Genomic DNA, 20,633 nt, shown 5'->3' with positions numbered 1-20,633 from the left:
AGAGGGCCTAGAACAGAGCCCTGGGGGACACCAGTGGTGAGAGCGCGTGGTGAGGAGACAGATTCTCGCCACGCCACCTGGTAGGAGCGACCTGTCAGGTAGGACGCAATCCAAGCGTGGGCCGCGCCGGAGATGCCCAACTCGGAGAGGGTGGAGAGGAGGATCTGATGGTTCACAGTATCGAAGGCAGCCGATAGGTCAGATACTAAAGAAGGCCAGTTTTAATGCTTCTTTAATCAGAACAACAGTTTTCAACTGTGCTAACATAATTTCAAAAGGGTTTTCTAATGCTCAATTAGCCTTTTTAAAATGATAAACTTGGATTAGCGAACACAACGTGCCATTGGAACAGGAGTGATGGTTGCTGTTAATGGGCCTCTATGTAGATATTCCATAAAAAATCACTGTATTTTTAATACATTTAATGTTATTTTAATGGACAGAAAAATGCTTTTCTTTCAAAAACAAGGACATTTCTAAGTGACTCCAAACTTTTAAATGGTAGTGTAGTTGCGGAGAGTCCCTGTAATCTTAGATTCAGATCATTCAGATGAGAAAAAACATCACCCAGTTAGGCCAGTCGTGTGAGAAACTCGTCATCATGCAAGCGGTCAGACAAGTGAAAATGATGGTCAGTAAAGAACTTTAAGCTTGTCTCGCAATTCAAAAAACGTGTCAATATGTTACATGGTTGCTGCCAATATCATTGCATAGTGCAGAAAATACACAAGAGTTCATGGGCCTTAATTTAACAAAGTTAACCATTTTCACTGTAGTGTCAAACATCTTTCAAGCTGTCCGGCATTCCCTTGGCTGCAAGAGCCTCTCGGTGGATGCTGCATTGTACCCAAATGGCGTCCAGAGCAACTGCTTGCATGCGCGTTACCACTCCACTATGTCTCCCTGTCATGGCTTTTGCGCCATCAGTACAGATACCAACATGAGCGGCAGTGACGTTGGACTACGTTAATGGAATTCCCGCGAGAGAGTAACTGTTAATGTGATCGTATGTTAATTACAGTGCCTTGCGAAAGTATTCGGCCCCCTTGAACTTTGCGACCTTTTGCCACATTTCAGGCTTCAAACATAAAGATATAAAACTGTATTTTTTTGTGAAGAATCAGCAACAAGTGGGACACAATCATGAAGTGGAACGACATTTATTGGATATTTCAAACTTTTTTAAAACCAATGAAAATGTGTTTGATAATGCAATTGAAAAAGCACTTTTGGGTCATTCTCACGAAACTATAAACAAAACAATAATATATATATATATTCTCTTGAATCACTGAGATTAGGATCTGTACTTATCATTTTCATAACTATTATTATGATGTAATGTATAAAACTGACCTAAATGTAATCCTGATGCATTTTAGTAATTCAGGTGCAAATTTTCAATGTATTTAAAATAAGGCACTTTCCAGTAAACTAGACATATTAGTTCTCAGAATTATAATAGATTTTAGCAAATGCATCATGGTTTTGTACCTCAATTTGCTACAGACATTTTAAAACTGGTTTCATGAGAATAATCCTTCTATGAGTTAACAGAAGATAAAACAGAGAGACGTTGTTGCAACCGCCAATCATAAGAACGTCCTCCCCTCTCTGTCTGCCACTCTGCAGGCTACTGTGAGGCTGCCCTTCATGGGTCCACTCTCTGTAGTGAACAGAACTGAGAACATTAGTGTCCCGGCTGGTGACTAAAGGACAGGTCACGCGCTCTCCTGAACTAAATATACATGTAAATAAATCATCAGTGTTAGTCACACTTGCTGCAGGCAGGAACATGCTGTTGCATATGCCCCCTCTTTAAGCAGATGCCTTTATGTTGCATGATGTTTATGAAGCTGGATCTTATACTGTATGACTGAGACACACTGCCTTTAGAAGGCTGTGATCAGTTTCTTGGGCTGGTCTATGGCCAATCCCAACTCTCCTCCTGCTGAGAAGCATGCTGGTTGGCTCAAACCAGGAAGTCTTGCCAGGATGCTCATGGCAACCGAGTCATGGAGGCCTTCTCACATGTCAATCATGACATCAGCAGCTGTTTACCGAGGCATCGTATTATTACTAAGTTGAGGGATTTGCATAATTACTATATTATGTGTATTTACACTTATGTTAATCTACAGCTAATTTCTGACTCAGAATATCATCTCATATTGCTTTGATTTTGTTTACAATCATCAAGCCGATAATATAATCTGTTAGCAGAGAAAATGATGAGGGTCTTGTTTTTACAGGACTTATGAAACAATCCCTAGGTTGGTGTGTTTAATCAAATGAAACCCAGTTGAGCTAGCTAGTCACTAATTAAACTGGATGTGAACATTGCTGCTTATTGCTAATTTAAAACAGAACAGTCAGTCACAGAATAAATATTTAAATTGTAGTGTCCCAGTGAACAGAAAGTGAAAGGTACAAGGAGAGGAATTAATGAATTAATGAATTCAGCGTATGACAATTCCATACTTCATCATAATTAAGTGCTGCTTTAAATATTGCTGGCAAAATACATTAACATTCCCAATTAATCCAACAATGGATTAATTAAAGATTATGGAGAGTGTCTGTATAATCAGTGCACACGTTTCTTCCCTGATGTCATTGTCAATTTACAACATTGTCATGTTGTGAAACATAGCAGTGCTTTTAAAGTTCCACATACATGATGTTTGTATGTACAGCGCCTTCAGAAAGTATGTTATTAGGATTTTGCTGTTGCAAAATCAGCAGCTAATCTTCCTGGGGCCCACATGAAATATGACACAATACAGAACATTCATAGACAAGAACAGCTCAAGGACAGCACTACATTAAAAAAAAGGTACATGTAGGCTACATATCAATGCATACACACAAATGTAGTGCTGTAAGGTGTTGCTTTATTCATTTTTTGAAACCAGGTTTGCTGTTTATTTGAGCAATATGAGATGGAACAGAGTTCCATGCAATAATGGCTCTATATAATACTGTATGCTTTCTTGAATTTGTTCTCGATTTGGGGACTGTGAAAAGACCCCTGGTGGCATGTCTGGTGGGTTAAGGTTGTCTGCCAGAGCTGTGTGTAAGTTGATTATGCAAATATGTTTGATTTTCAAGTGATACAGTCAGTCTCTCCTCAACTCTAAGCCAAGAGAGAATGGCATGCATAGTATTTATCAGCCCTTTGATTACAATGAAGAGCAGGACGTGCCACTCTGTTCTGGGCCTGCTACAGCTTAGCTAGATCTTTCCTTGCAGCACTGGAGTGTGTTGTCGAAAAAGCAGAGCATCTCTTTATTACGGGAAGAACTCTCCCCATCTTTACAACCATTGAATCTATGTTTTTACCATGACAGTTTACAATCTAAGGTAATGCCAAGTAATTTAGTTTCCTCAACTTGTTCAACAGCCACATCATTCATTACCAGATTAAGCTGAGGCCTAGAACTTAGGAAATTATCTGTACCATATACAATGCTCGTAGTTTTAGAGATGTTCAGGACCAGTTTATTTCTGACCACCCATTCCAAAACAGACTGCAACTCTTTAAGGGTTTCATTGACTTCATTAGCTGTGGTTGCTGATGCATATATGGTTGAGTCATCAGCATACATCGACACATGCTTTATTTAATGCCGGTGGCAGGTCATTGGTAAAAATAGAAAAGAGTAGAGGGCCTAGAGAGCTGCCCTGCAGTACACCACACTTTACATGTTTGATATTATAGAAGCTTCCATTAAACAAAACCCTTCGAGTTCTAGTAGATAGCTCCGAATCCACAATATGGCAGAGCCATAACACATACGTTTTTTCAACAACAGGATATGGTCAATAATATCAAAGGTTATTGAAATGGCGTTGAAATTTAACAGTACAGCTTCCACAATATTCTTATCAATTTCTTTCAACCAATCCTCAGTCATTTGCTCCAGTGCAGTATATGTTGAGTTCACTTCTCTATAAGCATGCTGAAAGTCTGTTGTTAATTTGTTTACAGAGAAATTGCGTTGTATTTTTATTTTATTTTTTAAATCCAACAGTTTGCTAAGAGCTGGCAGCAAGCTTATAGGCCTGCTGTTAGAACCAGTAAAGACCGCTTTGCCAGTCTTGGGTAGCTGAATTACTTTGGCTTCTCTCCAGGCCTGAGAACAAAGACTTCCTCTAGACTCAGATTAAAGCTATGACAGATAGGAGTGGCTATAGAGTCAGCTACCATCCTCAGTAGCTTTCCATCGAAGTTGTCAATGCCAGTTTGTCATTATACATTTCTCCACACCTACACTAACTTTACAAAATTCAAACTTGCAATGGTTTTCTTTCATTATTTATTTTTTTATTTTTGAATAAAGTGGCTCACTGTTCATTGTTGGCATTTCCTTCCTAAGTTTGCCAGCTTTGCCAATTAAGTCATCATTAAAATAAAATATGAAAGATGGAGTTTTTTTCCCATCATTCTTTATCATTGATCTTGCCTTCATAATACGGTTTCTTCTGTTTTTTTGTTGAGTTTTGTCAAATAATTTTTCAATTTGCATTAAGTCAACCAGTCAGATGGCAGCCAGACTTATTAGCCACTCCTTTAGCCCCATCTCTTTCAACCATACTGTTCTTCAATTCCTCATCAATCCATGGCGCCTTAACAGTTCTAACAGTCAGTTTCTTAACAGGTTCATGTTTGTCAGTAATTGGAAGAAGCTATTTCATAAATTCATCAAGTGCAGCGTCTGGATGCTCCGCATTAATCACATCAGACCAACAAATATTTTTTACATCTTTAACTTAAGATTCACAGCAAAGTATTTTGAATGATCTCTTATACACTATTTTAGGCCCAGCTGTTTGAACAAAGTTCTACAGTTTTAGTAAAGAAGTGATTGATACATGTGGATGATCTTGTTCCTGTAGTGTTTGTAAACACCCTGGTAGGTTGATTAATAACCTGAACCAGATTACAGGCACTGGTTACAGTAAGAAGTTTCCTCTTGACAGCTTCATGAAAAACTGCCAATATTCAGGTCCCCAAGAAAGTAGACCTCTCTGTTTGCATCACATGCACTATCAAACATTTCACACATATTATTTAGATACTGACTTGGTGGCCTATAGCAACACCCCAAAATAAAAGGCTTTAAGTAAGGTAGTGAACAGCAATCTGCAAGTTTTTGTATAGATTTTCAATGGGATTCATGCCTGCGATTTGCCTGAGCCACTCATGGACATTCACATTCTTGTTCTGAAGCCATTCTAGCGTTACTTTGGCTGTATGCTTGGAGTCATTGTCCTGATGGAACGTAAATATTTTCTCCAGTCTGTCGTTTGCACTCTGAATCAGGATCTCAAGGATTTGCCTGTATTTAGCTCAATTCATTGTTTCCTCAAATCTTACCAGTCTCCCAGTCCCTGTCACTGAATAGCATCCCCATAGTATGATGCTGCCACCACCATGCTTCACGGTAGGGATGGTGTTAGACGGGTGATGAGCTGTTCCTGTTTTTCTCCAGACATAGAGCTTTCCATTCAGACCACAGAATCTTTCGTCTTATGGTTGTAGTCTTTCATGTGCCTTTTTGCAAACTCCAGACGTGCTGTCATGTGCCTTTTTGCAAACTCCAGACGTGCTGTCATGTGCCTTTTTCTCTGGAGTGGCTTCCGTCTGGTCACTCTACCATAAACCCAGATTGGTGAAGACTGTTGTTCTTCTGGCAGGTTCTCCCATCTCAGCCAAGGAACTCTGTAGTTGTGTCAGAATGGTCATTGGGTTCTTGGTCACCTCCCTGAATAAGATCCTTCTTGCCCGGTTGCTCAGTTTGGTCAGATACACAGTCTGTGTAGTTCCATATTTTTTCAATTTACCAATGATGTAGAACACTGCTCTTGGAAATGTTCAACACGCTGGAAATGGTTTTATACCCTTTCCCAGATATGCCTCATCACAATTCTATCTCTGAGATCTACAGACAGTTCCCTGGACTTCATGGTATAGTTTCTGTCTGACATGCACTGTCAACTGTGGGACCTTAAATAGACAGGTGTGTTTATTTCTAAATCATGTCCAAATAATTAAATAGGCCACAGGTGGATTCCAATCAAGTTGTAGCAACATCTCAAGAATGATCAAAATAAATTGGATGCACCTGAGCTCCATTTGGAGTGTCATAGCAAAGGGGTGTGAATACTTAAATGGTTTTCTGGATTTAATGTTCAATACATTTGTAAACATTTCAAAGAACATGTTTTTACTTTGTCATTATTGGGTATTGTGTGTAGATGTGTGATACATTTTTGGGGGAATTCAGGCTGTAATACAACAAAATGTGGAATAAGTCAAGGGGTATGAAGGAGTATACTTTCTGAAGGCACTGTATGTATACAGTTGAAGTTGGAAGTTTACATACACGTAGGTTGAAGTCATTGAAACTCATTTTTCAACCACTACACAAATTCCTTGTTAACATACTATAGTTTTGGCAAGTAATTTTTTCAACACTTGTTTACATTTATAATTCACTGTATCACAATTCCAGTCGGTCAGAAATGTACATACACTAAGTTGACTGTGCCTTTAAGCAGCTTGGAAAATTCCAGAACAGATGTCATGGCTTTAGAATGACTTAATTTGAGTCAATTGGAGGTGTACCTGTGGATTGATTTCAAGGCCTACCTTCAAACTTAGTGCTTCTTTGCTTGACATCATGGGAAAATCAAAAGGAATCAGCCAAGACCTCTCTAGTCTGGTTCATCCTTGGGAGGAATGTCCAAACGCCTGAAGGTACCACGTTCATCTGTACAAACAATAGTACGCAAGTATAAACACCATGGGACCATGCAGCCGTTATACCGCTCAGGAAGGATACGCGTTCTGTCTCCTAGAGATGAGCGAACTTTGGTGCGAAAAGTGCACATCAATCCAAGAACAGCAGCAAAGGACCCTGTGAAGGTGCTGGAGGAAAAATGTACAAAAGTATCTATATCCACATTAAAACAAGTCTTATATCAACATAACCTGAAAGGCCACTCAGCAAGGAAGAAGCCATTGCTCCAAAACCGCCAAAAAAAGCCTGACTACGGTTTGCAACTGCACATGGGGACAAAGATTGTACTTTTTGGAGAAATGTCCTCTGAGCTGATGAAACAAAAATAGAACTGTTTGGCCATAATGACCATTGTTATGTTTGGGGGAAAAAGGGGAGGCTTGCAAGCCGAAGAACACCATCCCAACCGTGAAGCACAGGGGTGGCAGCATCATGCTGTTGGGGGTGCTTTGCTGCAGGAGGAACTGGTGCCCTTCACAAAATAGATGGCTTCATGAGGTAGGAAAATTATGTGGATATATTGAAGCAGCATCTCAAGACACCAGTCAGGAAGTTAAAGCTTGGTCGCAAATGGGTCTTCCAAATGGACAATGACCCCAAGCATACTTCCAAAGTTGTGGGAAAATGGCTTAAGTACAACAAAGTCCAGGTATTGGAGTGGCCATCACAAAGCCCTGACCTCAATCCTATAGAAAATCTGTGGGCAGAACTGAAAAGTGTGCGCGAGCGAAGAGGCCCACAAACCTGACTCAGTTACACCATCTCTGTCAGGAGGAATGGGCCAAAATTCACCCAACTTATTGTGGGAAGCTTTTGGAAGGCTACCCAAAACGTTTGACCCAACTTAAACAATTTAAAGGCAATGCTACCAAATACAAATTGAGTGTGTGTAAACTTCTGACCCACTGGGAATGTGATGAAAGAAATAAAAGCTGAAATAAATCATTATCTCTACTATTATTCTGACATTTCACATTCTTAAAATAAAGTAGTGATCCTATCTGACCTAAGACAGGGAATTTTTACTAGGATTAAATGATTAAATGTCAGGAATTGTGAAAACTGAGTTTAAATGTATTTGGTGTATGTAGTCTTTCGACTTCAACTGTATGTACCATCTACAGTTGTTTTTCTTATTCAGAAGACCCATGACTGTTTCACATGCATCATTCATAAACCAGTTTCTTTCACCAAACTCCCCAACCTAGATCTGTCATTTTATGTCCTATGTTAGAAGCAGGTAACCGGTTGATGGAGATGGAGACTGCCATGTGTTGTAGATACAGTATACTCTGGAGAGTTATCTAGAATGGAAACCTCTTCAGAGGGACCTCAGCATCTGTTTGTCTACCTACTTCAATCCTGCCTGGTCTGTGCTTTGTCCCCCGTAGGCAACAGCAGTGGGATGAGTAGAAGGGCATCTCATCATACGCCATGTACAGTATGTGTGTGTATAGTTTGTTGTGTTTCCATGCATATGTAAATGTTTGATGTATACTCAGTGGATGCGCCTTAAATTTGTGGCAGCCACTGTTCACTGACCTATTCTATACCATGTAAAGAAGCACATTGCAGATAAGTGGTGACCTCACAGTAACCTGAGTTGACTCTCCTCCTGCCTTCTCTTCTCATCCACTCGCTTTCCATCAATAATTATTTCCCCCCTCTCGGTTGCCATAGTAACACCGTGTGCGTGGGTGCTTGTGTAGAGGCGCTGGTATTGGCAGTGGAATGGCCTTAATGAAGAGCTCAGTTGTGGCACCGTCATAGGATGCCACCTTTCCATCAAATCAATTGGTCAAATTTCTGCCCTGCTTGAGCTGCCCCGGTCTATTGTAAAGTGGAAACCTCTAGGAGAAACAACTGCTCAGCTGAGCACTGTTAGACCACACGAGCTCACAGAACGGGATCGCAGAGTGTTGAATGTCACTCCTCGGTTGGAACACTCACACTACAGAGATCCAAACTGCCTCTGGAAGCAACGTCAGCCCAAGAACTGTTCGTCGGGAGCTTCATGAAATGGGTTTCCATGGCTGAGTAGCCGCACACAAGCCTAAGATCACCATGCGCAATGGCAAGTGTTCGGCTGGAATGGTGTAAAGCTCACCACCATTGGACTCTGAAGCAGTGGAAAGGCGTTCTCTGGAGTGATGAATCATGCTTCACCATCTGGCAGTCTGACGGACTAATCTGGGTTAGCTGGATGTCAGGTGAACATTACCTGCCTGAATGCATAGTGCCAAATGTAAAGTTTGGTGGAGGAGGAATAATGGTCTGGGGCTGTTTTTCATGGATCAGGCCCCTTAGTGCCAGTGATAGGAAATCTTAACTCTTCAGCAGACATTCTAGGCGATTCTGTGCTTCCAACTTTGTATCAAAAGTTTGGGGAAGGCCCTTTCCTGTTCAGCATCATATCAGCATCACAATGCCCGTTCACAAAGCGAGGTCCATACAGAAATGGTTTGTCGATCAGTGTGGAAGAACTTGACTGGCCTGCACAGAGCCCTGACCTCAACCACATTTAAGAACTTTGGGATAAATTGGAACGCCGTCTGCATGCTAGGCCTAATCGCCCAACAACAGTGCCCGACCTCACTAATGTGTCATCAATGTGCCAACATCTAGTGGAAAGCCTTCCCAGAAGAGTGGAGGCTGCTGTGGCAGCAAAGGGGAGACTATCTTCATATTAATGCCCATGATTTTGGAATGAGATGTTCGACGAGCAGGTGTCCACATACTTTTGGTGATGTAGCATTACACACACACACACACACTGAGAGTCAGACCTCAGAGCCTAGGGGCTGCTCAGAGAACAATGCGTTCCCACCAAACTGAGCATCATGATGGCTAAACGGAACACATCACATCGTTACTCATTCATGCACATACTCACCCTCATGCTTTTTCTGTCATCTCTCGCTTTTCTCTCTCTCGCTTTTCTCTCAAAGGCCTGTATTTGAGATTTTAAGCACTAATTTGATTCATAGTTTTACCTCTTCTATTTTAATCATGCAGTATATTCTGTGCCACATGAAAGAAAGATGATTGTACAGTGTATTCAGTGTGGATATGCATTTATACACTATTATCATGTGTTATGATCCTCTCCCCAGTCAGTCAGTGTTTTAGGCAGCACAATGGAGTCTTTGAGTTCTGGAGGAGTGATGAGGTCCAAATCGGAACCATCGTTTGGTTTAGGATGTTTTCTATATACTTTATCCTTCCACCAGCCCTCCTTGTCTTTCTTCTAGTCTTTCTTTCTTCTACTAACACACGCTACCAATTTGTTTCAGAGGTTCCCAGGAGAGGGAGGTTTTGGCACTGTGATTCATCTCTTGGGACTTTGAGGACCCGCCCCCTTTCTTTTTGTGCATGTTTCACCTCATATATTCTTCCCTCTGATTGGTTTCCTGGACTGTCACTCAAGATAACTTTTTTTTCCATCATCTCCCTTTGTTTTAACAGCCAGCTGGGCACAACCCCAAGTCACACTGGGGAGATCATTATTTCCATGTCTAAACTTCAAAGCAACATTTTAAAACAACGTAACCTGCTCCCATCCATCCATCCTCTGTGATAGGATGAGAATATATAGTCAAGAACTGTACTGATTCTGTTGCAGTTTGCACTATAAATAATACCTTAGCAATGTTTTCTCCCCTAGATCCAGCTCACTTCCCAGGCAAGGAAAATGAATAAATAGGTGCAGAAGTTCTTCCTGGAGTTCTTAATAAAGCAGCATAGCATTAGAAGTGAACGGGTGGAGTGGTTGAGGGCTCAAGTGGGTGTGTTGACTGCACACAGCTCGGCTGCATTAAAGGGTCTTTGTATTTTTATGTAACCCAATTTGACTCCATTCACTTGTAATAACGTCGAGAGCGAGAGATACACTATGTTGTTTTTAGGGCCTGTTTTGGGGGGCTACATGGTTACAGGAGGCCTCATCAGTCTGTTTGGGCTCCTGCCCAGAAAGACTCCTGACGCTGGTGTAGTCAGGGCCTCATAGCCATGATTAAGGCAACCTTCTTTAAACCTCAACCCTGCTTGGAAAATTGCCCCTAATGGTAATAGATGTCTTAATAACTGATACAAAAAAGCTTTTTATTAGGTAATTAATTACACTCCCTAAATACAAAGTTCTACCCTACTGTAAAGTTACGATAAGGTAAGTGTGCTGGCCTTGCACTCGCTCAGCAATAAACGATTATGGGGCTTTTAAGACCGACAAGCACATAATCTAGGAAGGTAGTAATGACATAAGTGTAATTGTGATACACAGGGAACTGCTGAATCAGCCAAAAAAGGCATTAGCTCCTCGCTGTAGAAGTGCTAGGCTAGTCAGAGTGGCTCTGGTGTGTGTGTATCGAACACACACACACACGTCTCATCATAGATCATGTCAGAGCTCTATTCTCCCAGGGCATCATGAGAAAAAGGCAAACCCTGCCTGAGCACAGTGTAGAGGGTGAGCCAGACATCAGCCATAGCTGCTGCTTACCCCTAGAGACAGCCAAACGTACACTACAGTTAAACAGTTTGGGGTCACATATGTATCACATTTACCTAATTTCGCTTATGTGAACATTAATCACATTGATTGAGATGAAAATACAGCACACAAGAAAGCCCCCTTTCTCAAAATAAATCAGGTCATTACAATATGCTAACACAATGGAAGTACAGCGGATGCCCTTTCTGTTCGCTACCATTGTATTGCTATGCTAGTGCTCGGTTTCATCTTGTTCCTGTTAGTTCTTGTAAGACGAACTGTCATCTGGTTGTGGGCCAGGTTCTCTTTACCTCTGCTGAAATGTTTGAGGGTAGAGACAGGGCGGAGTGTCCATTGGGAAAGGGAAACCGGGCCAGAGGTTGTGCTTTTTCCCAAAGTTTGGGGTCACTTAGAAATGTCCTTGTTTTTGAAAGAAAAGCTATTTTTTGTCCATTAAAATTACATAAAATTGATCAGAAATACAGTGTAGACATTGATAATTTTGTAAACTACTATTGTAGCTGGAAACGGCTGATAAAAGAATATTTAAAAAAAATTAAAAAATGGAATATCTACAGACATACAGAGGCCCATTATCAGCAACCATCATGCCTGTGTTCCATGGCACGTTGTGTTAGCTAATCCATGTTTATCGACTGCCCCCTCATTGAAGCCACTGACGTTCAATGCCGACCGCAGTACTGCAGGCATTGTTAGCAGAGAACAGGATCCCCCATTATAGTCATATAAAAAAATACCAAAGACAATCATGGTACCAATAACAGCTTCTAATACACAGATGTATGTCCTTGAACCGATTATTTTAAAATCGTACACAGTTATAGGGATAGTTCCGCTGCTAATGGCAATCTGCAATACCCCGGTCAGACTTTAACTTGTTACTCAATGATAGGAGGCAGCACTGAGCTAGCCTGCAACATCACTACCTGGAATAGCTCATCCTGCTGATGTTATGTCTCCATGAGACGGCATCTTACCAGATTTTATTTGGCTTCAATGCGCTATTCGTATTCACATAGGGATGCATGGTGTTGCGTAATCTTTGGCTTTGCCATTTCATAGATACAGTCATTTGTTTTAATGCAGAGATAATCCATTTCGTTAGGTAGGGACAGACCCACACACAGCCCTCAGTCTGGCTAGATGGCAGAGGCTCCTCTCAGTCTAAACACACACATACTCACACATTACCCAGCGTGCACCACTGCTCCATCCACACAGGGGGTAAAGCCCATTTAACTTTATCAGATGTCAGCGTCCTGGAAATTAAATGACAAGAAAAAATAAAGTTCCCAGGGATGTTTTGTCATTTAAATATAGACAGGCTTGTCTGTGAATTTTCATCAAGGACGCAAACGGAAAACTGGATATTTTTCCTCCACAAACAGCAGCAGTGAGAAAATAGCCCTGCTCCTCCTCTGGCCCATGCTGAGAGGAGAGGCTCGTCTCGGGTCGGAAAACAAACTGTAACGTGCCCTTGTTGTTCTCTTGGCTGGACTTTAAAGGAGCTCCTCAGAGCCTCACCAAAGCATGACGGGAGGGAGACATCTGGAGTAGGTGTTAGAGAGGGAGGGAACAGAAGTGTTTGTGTCCTAATAAACATACAACTTCCTCCAGTGCAGTGAACTCTAGGTAGGCAGAGGTCCAGATCACTGAGACCTAGCGAGGTACTGGGGTGTAGTGACAAGTAGAACACAAAACATAGGCGAGAATGAAACATTGATGTCTTGGTGACTATGGGAGCGAAACAGTGTTTGTTTCCTAATAAACATACTTTTCCCTCCAGTGCAGTGAACCCTGAGTACTCAGAGAGAGCTGGCTAGGTACAGAGTTGTAGTGACAGATGATTTTAGCAGTAATAGAACACAGGCACCAGAAAGAAGGCTTTAGTGTCTCTACTAGGTTGCAGTCTTATATATGATATACAGAGTGTGTTCTGTGAAGGTCCATGTGATTGTGTCCATAATATGTGTATACCTTCTCTGTCTCCTATGAGGCCATGCAGTGATGTAGCTTGTGTAGAAACTATAACGAAGGAAACTCAAACATAACTCTGCTCTCTTTCTCTGTGTATTTCAGCTGGACCCCCAGACGGTTCAGTCTAAGAACTGGCACATGGACGTCATAGAGATGAACGGGGTAAGGGACATTTGGGACCAGTTCCCCGGGACCGAGATGAAGCCTGTTCTTGGACTAAGCTCTTTCAATGTTGAATCTCCACAGAACACGCTTTTTAGTATAGGACTCGGATTACACTGTGTCTGGAAAACCAGCCAATTCTGATACTGTCAGTCATTTACACATCTCAACACTGTTAATAGAAGATGACTATTGTTAGGGATTGGTGTGTGGATATTGTAACGAAGCTTGTTGTTACAGTTGACCAGGGCCATGCAACGTTATCTTTACTAGCTTGGCCAACTCTCTGATTGCTCCGGAATACAGTGTTTTTAAACAGCCGTAAAGTTGAAACGTCTAACAACGCTGGATCCACTTACACTCCTGGATGCTGTGTAATGATCAGAAGAAAGCACTTGGAAGCTGTGTATTTTAAACTAGTGACTGCAGATCAGCGATGCAGCTAAAAGCTGGTGCAATGTTTGCTGTTCATGGTCCCTGTCAAATAAACCACTAAATATGCAGCTTGTTTGACGCGTTGTATGTATCGTCTCCCACAGATCAAAGTGGAGTTCTCCATGAAGTTTACGAGTCGGGACTTGAGTCTGAAGAGAACACCCTCCAAAAAACAGAGTGGGGTGTTCGGGGTCAAAATCAGTGTGGTGACAAAGTAAGCCATGTTGATATGTTGTATTCAAACATACCTGCAACAACATGATAAATCTTTCTGCTCAGTGTATTACACTTCTAGCATCTGCATCACATTGTTGACTGTAATCTAATTACAGTCATAGTACTGCAATATCCGTCCTGAAGAATATTGTCCCCCAACAGGCGCGAGCGCTCCAAGGTGCCTTACATAGTCCGCCAGTGCATTGAAGAGGTGGAGAAGAGGGGGATCGATGAGGTGGGAATCTACAGGATCTCTGGGGTGGCCACTGACATCCAGGCCCTCAAAGCAGCATTCGACACCAGTAAGAAACGCTCATACTGAGACTGCTACAAAGCACACCTCAGTCTACATCAACAGACACAGCATTTTGTTCCTGGCCATGGCATCTGACCAGGGATAACTCTTGGCCCTATATATAAACTATAACCAGGGCCATGAGTACTTCCTGGTCAGACCCAACATTACCAACACAAGCCTCCCTCTGTGAGCTGTCCTGTCCTTCCACTCTGTTGTACTGTGGGCCGGGGTCAGACTACCAGGCCCATGGCAGAGGGGCTTCAGCCTGGCTATAAACAGAGAGAGTTGTGGGAAAGGACAGGAAGAACACAGGTCTGACGAGCCGCAGCTGTCAGCTGTGTGTTGTCCTCCCTGGGACTCCCACATCCAGGTTGTGTCCCATATTGCCACCCTATTCCCTATATAGTGCTGTACTTTTGACCAGGGCCCACTCTGTAGGGCATAGGGTGCTATTTGGGACACATCCTCAGTCACGGCCCCTAGACCAAACCAAATGCTAACCTCCTCAGCATCTCTCTGCTGTGTGCATGTCTCACTGAGCTGAGATCTCCGGTTGTTTGGGTTATAGAGTGTGGTTTCTTGTTATGTCATCTCTGGAGCCAGAATGATCCGTCTGGAAATGAACTAGTTGTTTGGTTGGGATGATACACTTCCCTTATGTGTTTTATCCCCCTCTCTCTATATATTTATATCTATCTCTCTCCCCTTCAAAGATAGCAAAGACATCCTGGTGATGTTGAGTGACATGGACATCAATGCCATCGCGGGAACGCTGAAGCTGTACTTCCGTGAGCTGCCAGAGCCCCTGCTCACTGACCGCCTGTACCCAGCCTTCATGGAGGGCATAGGTACCTCTAACAGACCACATACATTCATACATCTCAATGCAATACCATATAAATACATTGATTATGCTTCTCAGTAGTAACAGAGAGAGGGGTTATTCCATTTTTTATTCACACAAAATGATACATTGATAAGACAACATTGAAAGGATTGTTAATTTTTGCCCCTTAGAGTGGTAATTCTTAACTTATTTTCTTCTCTTTTCCCTCTCCTCCTCCTGTATACTCCCCATGTATCTTCCTCCTGTATCCGCCTCCTCTTCTCCACAGCTCTGTCGGACCCTGCAGCCAAGGAGAACTGCATGATGCATCTGCTGCGCTCACTGCCTGACCCTAACCTCATCACCTTCCTCAGCCTGCTGGAGCATCTCAAGAGGTACGCACACACGCACACGCACACGCACACGCACACGCACACGCACACACACACACACACACACACACACACACACACACACACACACACACACACACACACACACACACACACACACACACACACACACACACACACACACACACACACACACACACACACACACACACACTATATTGGTGACCGTTTGGGCCAGATTAACAGGCAGCATAATATGTTCAGAGTGGGTTTTGGAGGAGTTTTGGGCAGAATACGGTCCACATGCGAGTGGTTCTTTTAAGCCTGCCATAAAACTGTAGTCTGGAGAGCTTCATGAGGTGTGCTACTGTGACCGCACCACACTCATTAGCCACTGACTGACTGCCCCAATAAGAGAAAGGACAGGGGGAAAAGTCATCAGAGTACAGACCAGACCCTGTGTGGTCAACAGAGCTAACACACACACACTCACACGTCTCCACTGGGCCTTTTACGCTAGACCTGTTGTGGTGAAGTTAAGGGGCTCGACCTATGGCCCAGTTGAAGGAAACACATTAAAGTCAATGAAAAATGACTTTACTGCTTAAAAAGACTTCTCTACTACTATTTTGTCTTTGAAAATAGCTGTGATGGTTTTAGATGGCCGACCATGTGCTACTTTGGATGACATCATGGCTGTGCCTGTTAAAACTGCCTTCAGTTAGAAGACCATGGTAGAGCAGGGCCCAGCCCAACCACAGACTAGTAACCACTAGCATGGGCAGGAACACTTATGGGTCTCCTCCGATCACTCACATCTGACCTAGAACCAGCTGTCTGTCATCAGCCATAGTAGCAATGGCCTGTGTGGGGACTTATTCATACTCTGAGTAAAGTTAGTTTTCACCACCAGATGTTTAAAAGATCAGGTTTATGTGTTTGTCATAGTTTCCTAACATGGGTCAGACAACATTTGTCTGAGAGTATATTATTGTCATCTAGCTCTACAATGTGAACTAGAGGGAACTAAGACTAACTTTAAATGTGTAGTGCAGCTGTGTCATTTTCAGTTACACATTACTTCACTCTCACGCCTCCTTACAGAAGGTAGTTTTCAGTTACACATTACTTCACTCTCACGCCTCCTTACAGAAGGTAGTTTTCAGTTACACATTACTTCACTCTCACGCCTCCTTACAGAAGGTAGTTTTCAGTTACACATTACTTCACTCTCACGCCTCCTTACAGAAGGTAGTTTTCAGTTACACATTACTTCACTCAACGCCTCCTTACAGAAGGTAGTTTTCAGTTACACATTACTTCACTCTCACGCCTCCTTACAGAAGGTAGTTTTCAGTTACACATTACTTCACTCAGTCACGCCTCCTGAAGGGTTTTCACAGAAGGTAGTTTTCAGTTACACATTACTTCACTCTCACGCCTCCTTACAGAAGGTAGTTTTCAGTTACACATTACTTCACTCTCACGCCTCCTTACAGAAGGTAGTTTTCAGTTACACATTACTTCACTCACACGCCTCCTTACAGAAGGTAGTTTTCAGTTACACATTACTTCACTCTCACGCCTCCTTACAGAAGTTAGTTTTCAGTTAATCCTTGCTGTAAGATTGACAGGTTTGAAAAGAACACTGGGAGCCATATGTATCACCAGGGGAGGTGTTGTATAGTGTGTAAAGCTGTGACAGTGTAAAGGGTAGTGAGATCTCAGAAGTTTGCTGGCAGGAAGGTCCATAGAGAGAAATAAGATTTCTACCTATTGGCAGGCCTGAGGTCAGTTCACAGGCCTAGCACTGGGTCAGACTCCACTCTTCTGCACCATGGAGACTCTATTATGGTCTGATCCCAGTACAGCTCTCACCCAGCAGTACACTGCAGTCAGTCAACAAGAACGTATACAGACTACTCTCGTAGACACGCTGAGGACACCTGCTGGAAGCTCTGCTGAATTTCAAGTGTGATATGAAAGGCTCTGCTGTTGCTATGGAGAACATTTATATAAGTTACAGCAGATGGTAACTTAGTTCAGACATGGTCCTTGTAGAAGAAACACACACAGAACACACTGTGCTGTACTGACAGTGATTGCTTCAGAACATGGGTTATCATAGTAACAAGGCCAGACCAGAAAACATGTCGCATGACTAGAAAAATAACTAATAATGATCTGTCACTGTAGTCTGACTGGTCTATCTGTCTGTTTTGTGTTCCAGAGTTGCTGACAACGAGCCCATCAACAAGATGTCCCTCCACAACTTGGGCACAGTGTTTGGCCCCACCCTGCTCAGGCCCTCTGAGTCCGAGGTCACCAAGGGACACATCACCCTGGCCACTGACATCTGGTCACATGACGTCATGGCACAGGTCAGTGTGACTTGGGTGCGTATATCTGTTTGTGTGCATGTGCGTTTGCTTATGAGCATGTAAGAGTTAGCTGAGGGGGATGTGTGTGTTCAAACCGTGTCAGTCTAGTCTGGTTTCCCAGCTGTATTTAGACTATTTGGGAAGCCCCTCCTGGAACTCTGCCCCGTACTGAGAGAGAAACCACTTCCTGTTCACAAATGACTTATCCTAGGCCGTACATAAACAATGACTACTGTAAATCACCATAAAAGCCACAACACTAACAGTAGAATGCAGTTGTTTGTGCAGTGGCTTATTAAATCTCCATATGTTTAGTAGATAGATACTCATACAGATACTCAGTTATCATGGAGAGATGCTTACTGTGTCACCTGAGTCATGTACAGAATATGTAGGTCACATTCGCCTCTAAGCTCCATATCCTAGTCCTTTTTTGGTTACAACTATGATAGTTGGTATTTAAATGAAACACCATTTACATTTGGCTCCTATCTCTCTCTTTCTCGCTCCCCATCTCAGGTCCAGGTGTTGCTGTACTACCTGCAGCATCCTCCCATCTCCTTCGCTGAGCTGAAGCGGAACACACTCTACTTTTCCACTGACGTTTAATCCCTTGGGGGTCCGGAGCGAAAGACTCAACAGCAAATCCCCCACCGCCATACCACCCAGCTCCCTTTTAAAACTGGACAGCCCCCCTAAGACCCACCCAGCCTACTCTGAGAGATGGAGTCAGACGTGGAGGAAGAGGAGTCACGGTGCTTCCTCTGGATCCCAGTCACGTCTTCTAGTGTCAGCGGAGATAGAGCAGCGGCCCCTACATTACAGTACATCCATCTGGTGAAGAGCAGGGGTGGAGGGAACAGCATACCTCTCACCTTTGACCCACAATACCCCATCGGACAGCCACCAATATGGGACGTCTCTATCTATCCGTGAGGGGTTAGTGGTCAGGGTCTCGTATGTTACTGGGTCACTGTTGGTTGTTTGGTCTGTTGGGTCCTCCAGAAACCAGCTCAATGATCCTGAAGCTGGTCTGTTACTTACTCCACCTTCTCTTTTATTTTCTTTCTTTCAGAGGCATTCCAAGAAATGGCATTTACATATTTTATAAATATTATTTGTTCAATAAGTCCTTTGTTTCTCTCTGGCTTTGTGCATGTGACGGAGGGAGGGCTGTGTGTTTACGTAGAAGCGTGTATGTATGTATGTGTGTGTGTTAAAGTAAAGAGCTGAGGACTGTTTGCGTTTCCAAGCTGCCAGTAAAGCCATGTCAGTGAATGGCCACTGTCACATTTTTTCTCCACGTGTAAAGACTAGAGAGCACAGCCCTCCCTCTGTGTGAGTCTTGGCCAAATTCGCCCTATTTATTATAAATATATATATATTAAGTGTGCCTGTACAGTCCAGGAGCTGGTTTCCCAAAAGTATCTCAAGGCTAAAGTCATCGTTAGAACCATAGCCTTAAGATGCTTTTGGGAAACTGGGCCCAGTGCAACTAGAGAATTGCTCAAAGGAGTCCGTTGTTTGAAGTTTTTTCAAGTAGTGATGGTTTTTTCAAGTTTCTCATTCACAGCCAAGGTTGGCTGAGCTGTACTGAAACGATTACAGGAACACAAAGTGTAAAATCGTTTGATTCTAAACCTCTTTAAAGAAAGAAACATCAATCTGTGAGATGAGGGTTATGGGAAGAAAATCACACATTTTTGGAACATTTGCTTTTTTGTCAATCCATTGCAAGCCTGTTCCTAGTGTCCAATGACACCAGTTAATCTATAGGATTATTGTGTAGTTTAATGCCCTTATTGCATGTTCAACTTGTCAATCAAATCAGGCTGGGTAACGAAGGTAGGTTGTCACTGCTAGTTTGCGGCACCGGCAATCTCCCATCAAAGCTGTACAAATCCAACCTTTCTGCTATCTAGCCTGTGACATATCTTAAAATAAGCACTGTTAGATGAGTCCTATTTGATATTTTTAATATAAGATTAAAAGAAAATCAAATGTTGTATTTTACTTTGAGTATACTGTATTAACAAGGGTAAATGTCGATGTGAACTTTTTTCTTTTTTAGTAAAATTAATAAAAGTCTACCAAAACGATGTTGTTGTGTCATTCAGTCTTGCAGTTTTATTGCAACTAATTCATATTTTACAACTTTGTATAGATTTTTATTTGGTTTGGGATAGTTGAAAAGTGACTTTGATGTAGTGGAATTATCAGTACTGTGCAAGCTCAAGTTGCAGTGCTGAAAATAAAGAATTTGAGCATGCAGTTACCAAACAAGTCAGAAGAATTTAAAAATGAATTCAAAACGGTAGCAATTAGCAGTGGTTTGTGTTTGTCTCGGACACAAACTCAGTTCATATTATTGTAAAATGTGCCAGAACAGTGAGCATTCTGGCACAAAAATGTTCAAACATCACCCAGGTGGATGAGGTGAGTACCTCAGTTGGTAGAAAAGTGCTATATAAATCCAATCTATTTTTATCTGGTAACACATTACTCTAATCAATTTCAAATCAAATCAAATCAAATTGTATTTGTCACATACACATGGTTAGCAGATGTTAATGCGAGTGTAGCGAAATGCTTGTGCTTCTAGTTCCGACAATGCAGTGATAACCAACAATTCCAAAACTACTGTCTTATACACAGTGTAAGGGGATAAG

The 20,633-nt window shown here is 42.4% G+C and overlaps 1 protein-coding gene across 8 annotated transcripts in view; it reads left to right on the top strand.

Annotated features, from left to right (window-relative positions):
• Positions 1-20,063, top strand: part of LOC123998616 (active breakpoint cluster region-related protein-like) — a 263,562-nt gene extending 243,499 nt beyond the window's left edge. For 4 of the 8 annotated variants that reach the window (XM_046303641.1, XM_046303644.1, XM_046303646.1 and 1 more), the window contains 7 exons: positions 13,396-13,455; positions 13,995-14,104; positions 14,269-14,408; positions 15,118-15,252; positions 15,520-15,625; positions 17,814-17,964; positions 18,484-20,063. In XM_046303641.1, coding sequence (XP_046159597.1) covers positions 13,396-13,455; positions 13,995-14,104; positions 14,269-14,408; positions 15,118-15,252; positions 15,520-15,625; positions 17,814-17,964; positions 18,484-18,573 — 792 coding nt within the window. In that variant the 3' untranslated portion in view covers positions 18,574-20,063. Of the gene's footprint in view, positions 1-13,395; positions 13,456-13,994; positions 14,105-14,268; positions 14,409-15,117; positions 15,253-15,519; positions 15,626-17,813; positions 17,980-18,483 lie in introns of all 8 variants that reach the window. The other 4 variants (XM_046303639.1, XM_046303643.1, XM_046303642.1 and 1 more) reach the window with 1 other exon arrangement.
• The last annotated feature ends 570 nt before the right edge of the window (positions 20,064-20,633 follow it).

This window comes from Oncorhynchus gorbuscha, linkage group LG16 (genome assembly GCF_021184085.1).
Source record: "Oncorhynchus gorbuscha isolate QuinsamMale2020 ecotype Even-year linkage group LG16, OgorEven_v1.0, whole genome shotgun sequence".
NCBI classification, from domain to species: domain Eukaryota; kingdom Metazoa; phylum Chordata; class Actinopteri; order Salmoniformes; family Salmonidae; genus Oncorhynchus; species Oncorhynchus gorbuscha.
Note: the sequence above shows the minus strand (reverse complement) of the source record. Positions and strands in the feature narration are given on the sequence as shown.